General features: G+C 42.9%; 1 protein-coding gene across 11 annotated transcripts in view; it reads right to left on the bottom strand.

Annotated features, from left to right (window-relative positions):
• The window catches only part of LOC125985293 (adhesion G protein-coupled receptor L2), a 68,982-nt gene that overhangs the window by 41,757 nt on the left and 9,636 nt on the right, over window positions 1-17,589 (bottom strand). For all 11 annotated transcript variants that reach the window (XM_049747966.2, XM_049747965.1, XM_049747969.1 and 8 more), the window contains one exon: window positions 7,630-7,835. In XM_049747966.2, the coding sequence (XP_049603923.1) occupies window positions 7,630-7,705 (76 nt within the window). In that variant the 5' untranslated portion in view covers window positions 7,706-7,835. The remainder of the gene's footprint in view (window positions 1-7,629; window positions 7,836-17,589) is intronic.

Genomic DNA, 17,589 nt, shown 5'->3' with positions numbered 1-17,589 from the left:
CTTGCTAGTAGGGGCACAAAGTAGCGGCAACTGAAATGTGCGTCGGTACATCAAAGTGAAAACACTATCCGAAAAAAAATGTCTACTCTCAAACCAAGATAATGAGAAAAGCACTAATGGAATGTAAAATGTGGAAAAGATATTTTGTTTACAAGTGGCAGGCAATCTGGCTACCGGTGGTTAACAGGATAAGCTAACATCAATTAGCGGTGGGGATTAAACTTGATTTGGTACATTTTTCAATTCAGGTTTTGTATTTCCAGACAATGTGTATTTTTGTGAGGATTCTCCCGCCATAGCCATGTTGTGAATGACGCCCGGTGGCAAGGTGTGAGATGAGCCAGGAGATTTGGGGCAAAAACAACACCTGCTTTTCGAATACCGACAACACAATATTTCAAGTGGCAGACATTTTGCACGCGTTTGCAGTGCCACTTCAATCCATCTGCTCCGGGCTCGTCTTGTTGGGAATTGTTTCTAAAGACGGTGTCAGACAAGACCGCAATAGCCGCAGCCGCACCCGCCCTTTCCCAGACGGCCACTATCAGGCACTCTAGATTGCGATAGGATTCCAAAATAGAAACCTGCTATTTGCAAATCCATCCTGTCCATTTGGGCTTCCGTGCAACGCTGCCTTCTATGATGTTTTACATCGTGACGTTTCCTAATTCAAATGCTGTTGGGGAATGCTGGTGAAGAGAACCAAGACGCTGAGCTGTAAGAGAGTTTCAGGGAGGGAGGGGGCGAGCGGACGGGCGGGTGTTTTGTGTTTGGGGGCACTTGCGGTTGTTGAGGCAGAAAATAAGCGTTAAAGCGGTCCAAGCAGCTGCACGAGTCGAGCCTCGTTGCTCCTATTACCAGTGAGACATTCAAAGTCAAAGTTTGACAATGACTCAGGCAAAAAAAATAATAAAATGTGTTTTTAATACCACATGATGGGATATTACAGCACAGCTCTACAATGACACCAATTTTATGGTTTTGGAGCAGGAAGCCAGGCCAAGCAATGACACCATGGATCATGATCATAAAACATTTGATTCAGAGTTAGGGAAAACACGCCTGGTGAAGTAAGAATTTTATGATCATTTAAGAGTGATGCTATTTTTCCAGTCCCTTCCAAAATGACGCAAGGAGACACTGCACTTTTTCCACAATATCATTTTGTGTTTGTTTTGCTCTGATACTCTACATACATATATGGCGGGGATTGAACATCAACACCAATCAGGAACGGCTGATCAAAATCTAATATTTGTTTGTTACTACTGTATGTTCAATAAACATGATCATTTTGGTCAAGGTAATTGTAAAGTAAAATAATGAGTGATAAAATTCTACCTAAATTAAGAGTCAAAATCCTTAATAAAAAAAAAGTGATAATATTCTACCAAAATTATGGGTCAAAATCCTAAAAAAGATAAATAAATGAAAAAAATATATATTTTTTAAAAACTTGGTCCCCGAAAACCTAATTTCTAACGCAAGAATATTTCTGTCCGGGAGTCAACCCGGATACGATTCGTTTTTTTCCGCCGTGCGGTCCGTTGACACGTCAGTCGAGCGGAGGAAAAAGTCGACGGTAATTCAACGGCGTGTTACTGTCTGCGGAAAAAAACAAACCTTTTCACGGAGACAAATAACTGTCACAGAGGCTAAGCAGCTGAAAGGGAAACAAAGCTCAGTAGATGAAAAGCTCACATGCTCTGAGGCGAATGCCATCCTGACAGAATTAGTTCATTGCTCGCTCGACATCCGTGCCGTTATTTTTTTTTTGTGCGGGGAGTTGATGAAACGCACCGAAAGAGGTGAGTTCATGCAAACTCCCCCGAGTACGGCGTGGATATACTCTTACAGGCTTGATCGGGGCCTCCACTCCCTTTCAAGCTTGTGTTTTTTTGCCCCGCCACTTAAAACCCAGCTGGATTTTCCGCTCAAGGTAACTTCCCGGAGGGCGGAGGATGGAGCGGGAAGATGTAGGAATGGGGAAGGCGGGGTGGTTGAGTTTGACTTCATGGCGCAGTCTTCACGCTTCAGCCGGCCTCCTCCTCGCCGGGGTGTCGGCACACGTCACAAATTGAATGCAGATCGAGAGCGCAAAAGGGCAAAGCAACAACACATGTAGTACACATTGGGCCGGCGGCTTTTCCGTCGTCACTTCATGAGTCACAATTGAAATGCGTGCTGCCTTTTTTCACAGCTCGGCCCGCTTTGGGGGGACATCTGGACTCAAGTAAATGTCACTGACCTGTTAAGTGTCTATCCATCCTTGCCTGTGTTCATTTGCCGCTGGGACCTGCTCTACACTTTGGTTTATGGGCGGACACATTTACGGATGTCCCTTAGCGATCTGCATAGAAAACGCTTGGGGCCAAAACTCATAATAGCGTATTTTCCGCACTATAAGGCACACCTAAAAACCTCAAATTTTCTCAAAAGCCGACAGTGCGCCTTATAATCAGGTGTGCCTTATATATGGACCAATATTGAGCCACTACAGCAGGCGTGTCCAAAGTCCGGCGCGCGGGAAAAATGTATATATCTTATATATGGACAAAGTTTTAAAATGGCCCATTCATTGAAGGTGCGCCTTATAATCCGGTGCGCCTTATAGTGCGGAAAATACGGTACTTAAGACTGCATAGTGCATAAAAATCTCCTAACACAAATTATATTTTACTTCGCTCAGTCTCAGCCAGGTGGGGAGGGGAGGAGGGGACAACACATTCCTCCCACCCCTCCCACTATCTGTGAGCCGCTGCCCACTTTGACTGACATGAGCGCAATGACCTTGCCCCGCTTCCCTTCCGCCGGCATTCCGCTCCAGATACGGAAGCGTTGATAAGGAGATTCACATTTGAGGGAGGATCTTGTATTGATGACGGCTAGTTTCCTGCCCCTCAACCTGGATGAGGCCATTGTGCCTCAATGGGGCTAGACGCTACACGAGAGGGTCAACAGCGATAGCGTCGGGCAAACAAAACTGCTCTTTGTGCTGCACTTTTTCTTCCATGCAGCAGGCATACTTATTCAATTTCCTCCACGGCAGGAGGGGGCTTCCTTATCTAAGACTGTTTAGACCTGCAAATCGGCTGGTGGCCTTTGTTTGTAGGTGACCCACCCCTGAGGTGACATTTAATTCCTGGGCGAAAAAGAAAAAAAGTCCAGCCATGCTCCAAGGCACAGGCTTCTCCCGGCCTGAGGAGATTACTAATACAGTGAATGCAACAGTGCTGCATTCATTGCTGGCGGGGCAACGCAACGAGCTGCTGGAGACGGACGGAGAAAGAAACCGACTTGCATTTTTTAGATTCATATCTAAGTACGCGTAGCGGCACACACCAATTACAAGAAAGGAGTGAAAGGAAAGCAGATGTAGATGCATAAAAGTCATCTTGATCTTCTATTTATGGCATTTCCTCCTCCTCCGCAGGTGACATTTTTACGTACGTTGGAAAATAAGGTGGGAGGCTACAGAATAAGAACGCGACTCTGCATTAGTGCTCGAGAAGCGATTCAGCTAGCGAGCTGAAAAAGAGAACCGTTGCGATTCTGTAGCCAGGTGTTTGCTTGTTACTAGGCGGATTTCGCGGGGCATTATTTCTTCACACAGGTAATGAGTACTGCAATGTTAATCTTTATTTTCTTTAACTCTGCCTGTATTAAATATACATATAAAAAATCGAAATCCAGCAGCAAAAGGTTTGCCTGCGCCGCAAAAAAAAAAAAAAAAAAAAAAAAAAAGATATTTAAATCTCTTCTTCCTTCTTGGTTGAATGCGTGGCCGTGTTATGACAGCTGAACCCTGCAGCGACTCACAAATACAAAAATTCCCAAGTAAACTACTTTTCGACTTGTAAGCCGGACTCATCTATTATTTGAATTAGACTGCCTGGGGAGAAAAACAAGCACCGGGTAGCTTTTAGGAGACCAAACAGATTGAAGCAGGCATCCGCTCGGATGTTTGTGCAACTTGTTACGAGACGGATCGTGTGATATTAAGAGGGAATCAAACTGTCACAGAATGTAATTTCGACCCTGATAGACGAAGGCCTCGCAACAAGAAATGGTGTAAACATAATAAAAGCAGAGGTCTGGGGCAAAGAGCCTCGATTTTAAATTCCGGATTGAAATATGATTGCTCCTTGCGCCTGCTTAAACGCAAACAAATTGCTGCCGTAAAAGTCGGGCGACCCCATCGTGGATGGCGTATTTCATTTCCTTCCGAGTCGGAGCGAAAGCCTCCTCCCGGAGATTCTTCTCCGCCTCATTTCAATCGGCCGTGGTGTTTTGATTCAAAACTTTCCCGTCTGGCTCGGCTATTATTAAAACGGCTACTTGTTATTGCTGCGTGTTGGCTGGCGGTCTGACAAAATCGTACGAGTAAATAAAAGAAGGGTAAAAATACAATCATTAAACGTCTCAACATGGTACTAAATCTGCACGATGAAGCTCCGCCTCCTGTCTTGAAAAGCGGCCAGTTGCATGATGTATCACAGCGCACAGATTGACCGCTCATCTGTGACTCTCCCATGGTTTGGCCGATAATTCATGATCGCCCCGCCACGGAGCGGCGCCGACGACGCTCAATATGTATTAGAAAATGGCAAGCCAAGCATATCAATGGACGACAGACTGGCTACGTATGGCCTCGAGCCAGAGCGGACTTAGCGCACAATAGTCCCCCACCACCCATCAAGAGGAGGCCCGGGAACTGGAAATACCAGCGTGGCACAAGGGAGGCTCTTCAATGGGCACAATGCGTGGCACCGCTTGAGACAAAAAAAAGTCTTGTTAACCTTTACCACCTTTTTGGGGGATGAAATGCCTGCGAGCTGGTGACAAGCCAGCAAGATATAAACGTGGGACGTACAAAGGCAGTGAGAAAAAAGGCTGAAAAACTTTTGCTTCCTGTTAATTAAAAAAAGATAAAAAAATAAATAAAAAAGATATAGCGGTACTTAAACTTCACACGCCTGGTCCCAGCATTGCAAAATTCATCCTGTCTTGCAAACTACATCCGGAGGAAATAAATCCGAAATAATAAAATAAAAACATAATATCAGGTTCAACCGCCACATGGCATTTTATTTCCTGTAATTGTAGTTTGGTTTTAAAGCGCTGACAAACAATGGGGCGGAAAAAACAGGACAGCAAAAAGCAGCTGGATTTAGCTTTCATGTATATTTAATACAGCCACAAAAAAAGCAAGCTGAATACAAATGCAGAAGTTTCAAAGCAATACTTTTGGATTTTGGATACAGTACTTTCTTTTAAAGCGGACTCGCTCGGGGTCGGACCCAGAAACCAAACGGCGGCCTGCTCTCATACTAAATATATGGACGTCATCTTTGCCCCATCACATTTATTACAGCCACGAGAGTCTATTAAATGTTAAGTATAGGTACTTTTGCGCTTACGACTTTGGAGAACCGTGACTTTATGGAGACGTCTGTTTAAATTCCTTTCGAGTACTCTCGTTATTTACACTCTGCCGCATTCTTGTGCCGTTTGTTATATAGCGAACGCCAACTTTGGTACCAGGTCTGTTTGGGTCCGCAGATGAAAGACGGCAGGGCGGCGGCGGCGGCGGCCACAAGTGCACCAGCACGCAGCCATTGTGAGCCAATGAATGTTGAAATCGGAGTCTTACGAGTAAAGAAAGGGCAGATTTAGGGGGGATTACTTCCTGCGGGCTTTGTTCACATTCTTGCTCGGCTCCGGTGTTTAAATAACAAACGGTTTGATTGTTGTGCCATAACGGTGGAGGAAAGGGCAAATGTTTGTTTAGACACTGTACTAGCACGAGCATGAAAAGTGGCTCCAATAAAAAGACACCACTTTGGCAGCTTTTTTCAGGTTCTATAGAAATGGACTGACGTGGAATGCGTGTGGAAGGGGGGAGGCGGCACCTAGCAATTTTCCACTTAGGTTAGTGTCAGAACCTGGACGCACGTTAACAAGAACCAAGTATTGAGCGTCTTTGGATCAAAGTCGGCAATGAATTAATTATTGCTTGTTTCTAAAAGATGATCTTGAGCTGACTTTAATAAGCCCAGGATATATATATTTTTTTTTTTTTTTCTTCAATTGTTGTAATCGGCTTGATCGTTCTAAAAGCTCATGTGTGTGTGCAACAGTGAGTTCAAGCTAGCCTCCATTTTCTGGCTAGTCAAAGAGAATAATACAAGTGATATGTGTGAGCTTAGTTTTGGGTGAGAAGCTGATTATCGTCTTTGCTTTCAAGGGGCAGGAGGTCATTAGCAAACACTGAAGGGGCTCTCAGCTCAGCATGGGAATCTTTAGGCTACAACCAGCTGGAGGTGAACACAAAGCAGATAGATTCCGATATTGTTTTCCTTCCCTATCGACCGACGGTTAATGTGCGTTCTTTGCACCGAGGGGCCGTCGGACGTACGTAATCCAAAACCGGGTCCTTTTGCATACCCAAGCGCTTTTCTGTCTTTTTAAACGTTTCTCCAGGTCTGCTCGACTCAACCTTGAAGCCAAACGCTGACGTCTTTTCTTCGAGAGCCGCCACGGTATTTGTGTGTAAGACGTATTGCCGTCAATAAATCCACAAATCAATGAAAGACCGCTCCGGCGGCTGGTTTATCATCGCATCCAGCGATAAATCCATCAAAAGAAGGAAAAAAAAAAAAAGACAATGACTGAATTCAAATCGAAAAGCAAGCTGCCTCAAAGAGAAGGCACGATATAACCCGCAATCAATGCTCGGCACGCAAGCGTGTGATTTTGCCTGACTTTGTTGCCGGTACAATGGGAACAAAAAGGGGTGGGGGAGGTGTAATGATCGTCATCAAGCGGCCCGAGCGGCGGCATCGGTGGTTTTGATGGCCATGTAGCAGACGGGAGTGTTTTGTGACAATCCTTGTAATTACAGCCAAATGTTGCCATCAAAAAAGTGAAGCAAGGAGGCAGAAACGAAGGCTTTGGATGTTGCCGAGAACAATTAAAAAACACAGAGGCGTTCCTTTCATGGCTCTGGCACCAAATCAAGGGTCTCGCTTTTGATGGTGACAGGTATACATCCGGCGAGGAATTTGATTGGGGCGGCAGTCAAAGAAATATTTCCTCAGGGGGGGGGGGTTTGGCTTCTCAAAATGGCTGGAGTGGGGAAGGGAGGGGGGGTGCTAGGTTAGCGTTAGCTAACGACGTCCGTTAAAATACAAAGGGGCTTACTTGCCTGGTTACATACTGCTAACTTTATCTTTGGTGGTCACGGCAACACAAGCCCCACCCCCCAATTTGGAGGGACGGGCTAATTTCACGAGACAAAAACACCCGGGCAAAACAAGCCCAGTAATTCAGTGGCAATATAAAATAAATGTTCAAACACATTCTGCAGTAAATCTTGCATAGGTCTCTTTTAATGAGTTCAACGCAACACATTTGAAACACCTTTTCATCTTCAAGGATGAAAGCATTTCAGGTAGAACTCAAACGCAACCTTGCTGCTGAACAGCTCTTCAGTCCCTTATTTGTGTGCAGCCTTTACAAATTCAACGCATTTCTATTAAAAATAAATGAATAAATAAATAAATAAATAAAAACACTTCTGGAAATGTTAGCTGAATTGTTATTACACTGTACACCATGGTAACTCACCTTGTGAACAGTGACAGCAGTAGAGAAGAAGCAGAAGGCATGAAAAGGCCGGACGCTTCCACGGCGAAGAGGCCATTGTGTCCCCCCCACCCCGTTGGGCAAGCCGTCCAATAAAATTTGCGTTTTCCGAGGCGGGATCAGGAAGCTGGAGCAAAGTCAACGACGGGTGGTGGTGCTCTGCAAAGCATCACCGGTCATCTTTGCATCTGCAGGAATACAAAAAAGGAAAAGTCAGTGCTGAAATGGAGTAAATTGGCCAGTGATGTCATAATTAAAATCCCAGCCGCGGATTTACGATGCCGTGTGCGGTGCCATGTTTCATCGGGCTTTACTTGAACGCGGATGCCTTGTCCGCATTAATCGCAGAACACTAATCAGGATTTAACATTTGCACACTTGACGCCTCTTAATGGTGTTACGTCCGCTCGGCTGTCAGCTGTACACTCGGCGGCGGTGCTTCCAAACATCTCCAAAGTCTGGATTGATCTGCTTTTAGGTACGTAGGCTCATTTTAGGAAGATTATCTTTCTTGCCATTGAATGCCTAGATAATAAGCTCAATTACATCTTACGAATTAACCAACCATATCGCCTTAATAATTTCATGTTTGTGTCATCGCTGCTAGACTGAAATTCGACCATCTGATTGATTGTTCAGATTCAAAATTTGGTAGCAATCCAGCAAAGTTAGTTTCTGAAGCACTCCTGGGAAAGGCCAAAAGAAAATGTCAGGTTCTATCGATGAAGAAGAGGAGGGTTCAAATAAAGAGCTCCAATTTGTACGACTCATTAATGGGGCTATTGGGCTCTCAGCGTTCTAACTGCGCATCTCCTTCATCCTAGCAACACCTTCCCCTCACCTGCTGCTCGGCTGAATAAAAAAGACTGAGGAATGAAGTTGAAAACTTTTGCATTTCACACTTGAAAACCAGCCAGCGCCAAGACAAAGTAGATGGTGTTCTTGGCACCTTTATGAGACACGCCAACGCATCACAAATGAATGCTTCATTCTTCGTTCCCCTTCGTTTTCCTGACGAAGATGAGTGAAAAAAAAAACAAAAAACATGGCTGTCGCTCCGGCAACCCAGACACGACTGCTTTGTGAGCTTACTTTTTTTGTCTTCTTCCTTATCGAGGGTAGTGCGAGCGGGTACCAAAAAAAAAAAACAGGCCTTTGTCTGCAGAAGCAGCAAAAGGTTGCAGCTTGTGACAAGCTAACACAACAAACCGATAAGCTGCTTACTGGAGTCAAACAGCAAGAAGCAGTCAAATGCCACACACAGACGCATCCCGTTCCAGGGATACATAAATGTATTTACATTTTGTGTATTGTTTATTCCCGTGTGGTTGCCATCCAACGCAGCAAGCTACATCCGAGTTGTCAAAGCCCCATCGACCTTCGTGATTATTTCTTACCCCCCCGAGTGTCGCCTTTGGATGTCAAATTACTCATCTGACAAAATTTATTGATGTGCAACTTGAATCACAATGGGACGCATTTGGTGTATTTGCAAACAGTGCCAGCATAAGATTTTATTTAAGCAGAATTTGATTACGGGAGCCTCTCTATCTCCCCCAAAATGAGTATTCGTATCAATAAAAAAAATATGTTTGCCTGGTAAATCTGGGACCATGATAGCGATTTTGAAGGTACATTTGTTAAAAATTGATAAGTAGGAAATGGCCGTCAGCATTTAAATTTACTGAGTCAATTCAACCGAGTTTGAAAAATAGTCTTGGGACGAAAAAAAAAAAAATAGTCTGACAAATCTTGCTAGCAGTTAGCCGCTAACACTGGCAGCAGGCGCCGTATTGTACGATGTCTACGTAATTAATTGAAGGTTTTGTAGCATCTTCAATTAGCGATTGAACATAATTTCATGGATGACGCCTTGATGTTGGAGGCAACAGTTGGTAACAAAAGTGTTGGAAAGACGTGTCAAGCGCTACACACACCCAGGAACAACTTCAACAAAATATCGTACCAAGGCAGGGCTTTCATCAGATTTTCCAAAGGGATGCATGAGAAATTTTGGGTGGTATACACTACAGTCAACTCCAACCTTCTACATTTCCATCATAAGACTCTCTACGCCTTAATGCCAAATTCTTTTGGCACCTCAAACTAAAGCCCAATAAAACCTCAAATTAGCACATTTTAGGTCACCACTGAAGTCATCCTAAGTGATCAAGGTCCAACTGCCAGCTGGATCGCCATACTAGCATGACACAGAGGGCTCATTTATTGATATTTGGTTTTGATCATGCCCCGGTAGCAAGGCAGCCCACTTCCAGCCAAGGCATCTCTTCAACTCGGGTGGTTATGGTTTCATTTGCCATCCGCGTTGGCTGCTCAACTGTCAAATCGTAGCGGTAAACCAACAGTTCAGCGGCGGGCAGGGCACCAATTCTCCCTCCTACATATGCACATGCCCATTTATCTCCAAGTATGAGGCCCCCCGCTGGGAGCCACGTGCTTACTTTAATGGTAGCTGACAGGAGGAGAGGGGAAGTTGTCGAGGGGCCGTCCCCCATTCCTTCCGGCCTGCTGAGCCCAGGAGCCCCTCCAGACACCAGGGGGTGAGAGCCAGCCAATGCAGGCTTGCTCTCGCCACCCCGGGGTCCTTTTCCTCCCGATTATCCGGCGCATGCAACATCACCCTGCTGCGTAACATGTCTGCTTTCTCCCTTTTAAGCCGGCCGAAGTGCATTTAAATAAAATACTGTTTGTTTGCTGGGGTTTCAGCAGGACTCGAGGAAATGGGATTAGATGATTAACATCGTGATGCTATTCATAAAGCACCGAGTGACATCATTTCACATCAAAAAGGGGGATGAGGAGTGAGCATCATACCTGAGGTTCATTCCAGACTGGAGTTATTCAAAGCAAAGCGAGAGGTAATTGAGCCGGTGGCTGCCATGTTCACCCTGCCGCAAAAGATTTTTTAATTTCTGCCTGAAATGTGAATCAGCAAAGCGTGTTGAAAAGCTAATGTCTTGCTCACTTCAAAGGAAATGGAATTGAGCTAAACATACCAGGTTTACGAATGAACAAGTAAATGCTAACAGAACTAGTCAGTGTTTTATGTTAAATTTTGGAAATTTGCACTGAAAACTTGTAAAGTTGGCAACAAAATTTATCAGCCACTAAAGAGAAAATAGAAAAAGCTAATAAGGCTAAGATAATGAATACTAACAGTACTAGTCTGTTATAGGTAAGACATAATGGATATTAAGCTAATGAGTGTACATGCTAAATGCTAACACAAAGGAAGAGTTTTTCGTTCGTAATCAATTTCGTTAGCAACCCTCCAAAATTTGGTAAAATTTTACACCAAAAAGGGACCGAAAGAAGTAGTGCACTTCATTTTGTTTGACTATTTCTAGATGTGATAAATCCGTCAATCAATTCCAGGCGATTTCCTGTCTGTCCACTTGTGCTATAAATCTCTAAATCTCTAAAGTAGTATTTTGGAGTTGCCAAGACCATGATTAATAGAAAATGCTAATCTACTTATTACAAACGAGCAGCTCATCAATATGACTCCAAAGTTTCATATTGTTGCTAATCGCTATCCGGACAGCTGAAGCTAACAAAGATTTATGAGTTACTATCAGTGCCTTCTGCCTAACTATAATAAATTCAATAACATGACCAATGAAATAAAAAGTAATTCAATTTTTTATGTTCCCTCAATAAAGAAGTGCATACTGTACTGTATTAAGCCCCTTGAGATTTCAATTAACAGCATATTTGTCTAAAAATGACACCACAAAATAGAAAAGAAAAAAAACCCACCAACAAAATGAGTAATGATACGCAAACATTCCCGACATCTGTTTTCCTTTTGTCTCCAGTTGTAATCCGAGCAGGGGGATCTATCATCGCTTGAGATAAATGGTAAACGTCGCAGCGTGTGGTGAATTTTTCACGTCCACCTGATAGGAATAATAAGATCAACGTTTAAAAAAGAGGAATGGTGGGCGCTTAAAACGATAATTAAAACAACTGCCTGGACGGGGGAGACGGCCCCGCATGTCTTAACGTGAGAGACAAAGCCTGGCCTCACTTGAGCTGGAGAGGCGTCCGGTGAAAGGAGGGAAGGAGGCTTAGCGGTGGGAGAGGGAATGCCGAAAAACGGAGGCGGGAGGGTGCGAAAAGAAAAGGGGCGGAAGGGTCGCCGAGGAGGATTGACAGCCTGTGAGTACGGCCTGACCCTCCTGGCTTCGCCTCAGAGTTTTTCTCCAAAGGCTTAGAGGAGACCAAAATAAAGCCTGGGGAATGTTAATTTATTTTCAATTGTCAGCACCAAGCAGGGAGGGGGGGGCAGATAAAAAGCACATACATACATAATCGAGTGGGACCAGGCCCAAAACTAATGTGCAAGTCCAAGTGCAGCTCTCACACCAGTTGAAATAGACAAACCAGACGGATTCAACTTCCACTCTTTGAATAACATTCTACCCCCTCCCCCAATGCCCTACATGTAACACATGAGAGCTGGAACATCAGAAAACGGTTGACGAACACCCCCTGGATTCTTTTCCCGACGCTCCCGTGACAGTCCTTTGTCATGTTACGACTGTCAGGACCGCAGCTTCCAAGCCCCACGGGGGATGCGGTGTCATTTCCTCGTCTCCACCCGAGAACTTGCCAGAAACATCAGGCGTCAGTTTCCATTTCCTCATCGCGGTTGATAAGATATATGTTACAGAGGAGGAGCCGCAGTTGTAAATGGCGGTGTAGGGTTGCTAGCGTCGCAACAGTAAAAGAAAAAGTAAACTGAATGCAGCTGGCACTTATGGGCAGATGTTCTGTCTTTCACGACTCTTCATTTATATTCTTAAAAAAAAAGTTTAAAAAAGTGTTGCTGAAAAAATTGGGAACAAAACTTTTCAAACAAACCCAAAAAAAATCAAAATTTGTGAACAAGAAATCAACATGTTTGCCCAAAATGCCAAAAATTGTAATCTTTGTGAAGAAAAATTCAACCAAAATATCTTTCCCTAAATTGACAACAAATTACCCAAAAGTAACAATTGTTAAAAAAAACTCATCTAAATGGTAAACAAAATTAGGGCACAGAAATTCACAAAACCATAAATTATGAAAAATTACCAAAGACACCAAAAAGGTCTTAAAAAAATTCACCGAAAATTTTCTCCAAATATTAAAACTGGGCGGAAAAAAAGCAAAAACAGCTCTTAGATAGTTTTCCTCGTATGACGTCACGAATGTAACGGCGCCATCTGAGATGCGGTTTTCATGTTCTCGTCTCCACCAGCAAAAGCAACTTTTCCAGAAACCTAAGTCAATTTGCATTTCCTCATGGCAGCTGCTAAGATATACTGTCTATGTAAGGGAGGAGCCGTAACAACAGCAAACGCTGTAGATGGCGGTGTAGCGTTGCTCACATTGGAATAATAAAACAATAAAAACCCCAAAACTGAAAACAGCTGACTTTAACATTGACGAATGCCTTTTGGATTTTTGGTTGGATGCAAAAAGACCCCCGAGGGTCTTGCAAACTGCTGAACCTAACTGAACTCTTTTGCGAACCAAAACAGCAGCACCTATCTAAATGTAATCATCCCTCATATGGATTGCGGTGCTAATGTTGTGAAAGTGTTCCCCTCGCAGTATTAAAGATATTTTTACATTTTGTGGAGACGGCGTCTTTCACAACTGACATCTGGTAGCTCCACAATGTTTATGTTATGGGGAGCTATGCATTTAATTAGTTCCGCCTACTCCGCTGCAAGTTCTTGCCGGCTAGTTTTGCAAAACATAAATTTGACTTGTTATTCAAGGGTTGAAAAATATACACGTTATCATGTAATATTGTTTATTAGGTAGACAAAATTGTTTACAATTGTGATTTCAAAAAAACTGAAAAATGTTCCCACAAAATATTAAAAATAAAATGTGAGCAAAAATTGTTGCAAAAAAAAAAAAGCCACTAAAATTGGGACCCACAAAATATTAAAAATAAAAAGTGAGCAAAAAAAGCCACTTAAATCGGGATCCAAAAAGTAATCAAAAACTTACTCCACCAATCTTCAGTTGAGTAAACAAACGCCACGGCACATAAATCAAAATATGAATTCAAAGTGAATTTTACTTTGAACCTAATCTATCTGAAGCGATCTTTTGATGGATCACTCAAAAATGCAGTAAATTACATTCCAACAGGTGTTTTTAGGATGTTCCAGGAAAATGCTGATTATTCACAACATTGTTCTGACATTATTCCAACGCAAATCAAAAACACTCGCAGCTATTGTGCTTTTTTTTTTTTTTTTTCCTCCACACAAAGAAAGGGAGATGGCGGTCAAAAGTTCTCCAATGTGGCTCGACGAAGGCCAGAATGCTGAGCCCCTGAAGCCTGCGGAGTCGCGTTGGTTTATTGAAAGCACACACAACAGTTGGTGCCTTTGAGGCTTTGAGCCAAATGATGGAGGCCGAGATAAGACAAAGTGAGAGCTGCCGGGCCAGATGGACAATGAGAAACACAGTAAGGGTGACCAAAAAAAAAAGTCAAGCAAACAAAGACGAAAAAAAAAGAGGCAGAAGGTTTCTTCTAATTAGCCAGCAAAACTATTTGAAAAGTCTTACCACTTTATTTAAAAATTAGGAATCATTTTGATGTTGTAAAGTGATGCGGACAGAAGAGACTTTTGAAAGCCCGCAGTTGAACAAGTCCTTTCATAAAAGCCAATGTCAGGTTGGTTGACAAACATTCGCAGGCCAGTCACGCTGATCTCCGTAGCCGCGCTCGACGTGAATGCGCTGACCTTGGAAGCGCCGCAGGGTCACCGCAGACAAGCGTCGAGCTGCTCCTCGCCATCATGGGGATAACAAAGTGGAGACTGTTTTTCAATTGAATATTTATGGAAGAAAAAAAAAAGCATTTGTCACCTCCTCCACACTTCTTTCTTAAAAAGCTTTGCTGTGCTCATCAGCCACATGCTTCCATAAGCAGCTCACTTTATGCTGAAAATGGGGACAAATCTATCTGCAGGATGTCTTAAAAATCATTGACAATTTTTTTTTTTACCAAAAATCATGACCTCAAATCATCATGAAGCAATCTGCCTCTCCACCACATCAAGGTCTTCCCTCTCGGGCATACAAATGGCTCACCTCCATTTCGCTCTGATGTTAAATTGCATTATTAAAAGGAATATGTGACCGCCCCTTGCCCCTCCCTCCCTCCCTCGCCTAAAATAACAACATGAAGAAACTCCTCAACTCCATCAGCGAACAGATCACGCTCACACCGATTTACTTACAAAGTCTTGACTTGCGAAGGTTAAAAAACACTAACAAACTGAAATTTGAATCCAAGCCAGGAAGAATCGAGAGCGCACGCCGACATGACAGACCCGATAACATTTTTCCGCCTCTGCAGCAGACAAGCGAAAAATGAGTATGAACGCCCGTAGAGGAAAGTAGTAAGCGAAAGGTCAGACCACATGGGCTAGCTAGCAGCTAGCGAGTTTGGATTATCCTTTCCTATTTCATCAGGTTTCTGCAAAATGTCCTCTTGCGCAATTTGTTATGATTTAACGACGACCGTGCCGCTCAATCTCAGTTACAGCCCAGTTTCATCACCTCGACGGACAGCGCCTTCGTTCAACATTCAAAGTTCAGTTTCACCCGAGGGTACCATGGTTTTTTTTCCCCTACTGCTCGAGCCAATCAGCTTCACGGAGTTTATTGAGCGGCTACGTGTGGTCTCTGCTCATTAAGCGTCTTCAGTGCTTTCGCACACCTTATTTCGGCGCTCTCGAGCTAATTAGTAACGCCGCTGCGTTCCTGGAAAATCAACACGCAATTACATTTGAGGTCTAAACACGGCAGTGCCGCAGTACGAATCACGATTGCACTTTTCGCAAAGGTGGGGGCTGGGGTCTTTTGAGACGGTCCGCTCGCAATTTAATCAGCAGTTAAAACCAGAGTCTCCGAAATGGCTGTGATGTCGACTCAATTACGAAAACGGCTTTGGCTAAAAACTGATAGAAATAAGCTATAATTAATGGGTTAATTTAGTCGTATTATCGTTTTGTTTCCAGCGGGTATTGCGCACAAAAGCAATGGGTAGCGAACACATAAAACACCTGCTAATAAAAACAGCGATATCTGTAGAACAACTACAAGACCTGAGGCGTGTGGTTTTTCCCATGAGAAAATTATTGGCGCGCTCGCTTCGTGAGTCTTGACAGGATTCCCCGTGATATTTAACGAGAGAAAACCACACTCGGAATTGGATTTAATTCACAGGACCAAGGCGTTGAGGTGTCGTCATGTAAAAATTGCCTCATATCACGAGGCCGTGTGGAGTAATCGTCGGGCCCAGTGAGTCCCGTGGGACAGCTGCCAAGACTATTATGGAGCTTTTTAACACTTGACAGTCTTCTAGTGTTTGAACACTGTGAGAAATGATGTAGATTAAATTACTACAGGTCGAAGTTCAACACTAATATATACATACGTATATCGTTTGGTTGGATTGAACTTCAATCAAATATTTTGAGTAATCAATGGAATAATTCAATAGTACAATTGACTCAAAGATGAAACAAAAAGGTTTTTTTTAATGAAATTAACGATGCATAAAATAATAATCCTCGTTTAAAAAGGCTTAGTATAAATTTAATCTAATTACATTTCAAAATTATTTCGGCATTGCATATGTAAAATAAATACTACACTTGAATGACTTTTCCAAATAGAATTACTGGTTCATGCTTATTTTTCTTTAAAATCATCCGCGATAAAACGATTCCACTATAATTCAGTTATTTTTTTAATTTTAGATTGCACATGAAATATAATTAGAATTCCAACCCCCCAAAAACATACCATGACGACATAAATGGGCTCAGTTCATCATTTTTGCTCATATTAAATTACGATAAATTAACCCATCATCCAAACGTGCCTTGTAATTATATTTGGCAAAATTTATACCCGCGTGTTACAATTTAATAGCATTTAATTTGTGTGATTATTCTGAATTACGACTCTGGTCTTTTTAAAGATGCATTAGTGTTTAATCACAAGAAGCAGCTATTACTGTTTTGGCCATATTGCCCGCCTCTACAGTTTGCTTGTATTTCGGAAATGATGCACAAACTTAATATATGCAGCCAAACACATGCTGCTAGTCTGGACATTGATGGGCTATTAATTTGGCAAACGGCTCGCCGTTTCTTTGGAAACCAGACACAGACAATCAATCTGGTGCATTAGCACAGGGAAATTGAACAAGTCGGACTCCTTTTTTTTTTTGTTTTGCCTTCCAATGCACCAAAATTACCACCTTGTACCCTAGCTGTCGTCTAAAACTGCTTTATTTTCTTCTTCAAAGGTGACCCTGAGCAGATTTATCTACCGTGTCTCTGACTCCATGCCAATTTAACTGGTTTGTGCAAAGGAGAAACAGCTGAAAACACAATTCCTGACTTTGTTTGCTCGGCTGGAAGCTCTCAGCCAAATGGTGAGCGCGTTTCGACGACGTCGCTCGGCATCTCGGGAGTTGTACTCGGTGTTAATTACGACCCCGGTGCGTTGAGTAATCACACAATCTGTCACTTGTTGAAATAGCAACGAGAGATAACGCTAACTACGAGCTTATTAGGATCAGGTAGCGAGCGGCTAATAACGTGGCATGACTTTAGACAAATACATGTGAAGCTTCATCACAATAATCATGATATCTCCATAAATGGTGGCTGGGGGCATTTATTTATTCAACTCGGGGGAGGTTTTTTAATTATTATAATTGTTTGGAACAATAGGAAACAATGTTCCTGGTGTGTTACAATTTTCATCAAGTGAATCTGAAGTATAAAACCAAAATGAATGGAAATCTTTTGGAGAAACAAAGAGGTACTAAGTATTACATGGAACAGTGTACTTAACCCAAAATCTGTTTTAATTTAGCAATATGTTACC

Source organism: Syngnathus scovelli, chromosome 17 (genome assembly GCF_024217435.2).
Source record: "Syngnathus scovelli strain Florida chromosome 17, RoL_Ssco_1.2, whole genome shotgun sequence".
Classification (NCBI taxonomy): domain Eukaryota; kingdom Metazoa; phylum Chordata; class Actinopteri; order Syngnathiformes; family Syngnathidae; genus Syngnathus; species Syngnathus scovelli.
The sequence above is the reverse complement of the archived record's forward strand: the minus strand, read 5'-3'. Positions and strand labels throughout refer to the sequence as shown.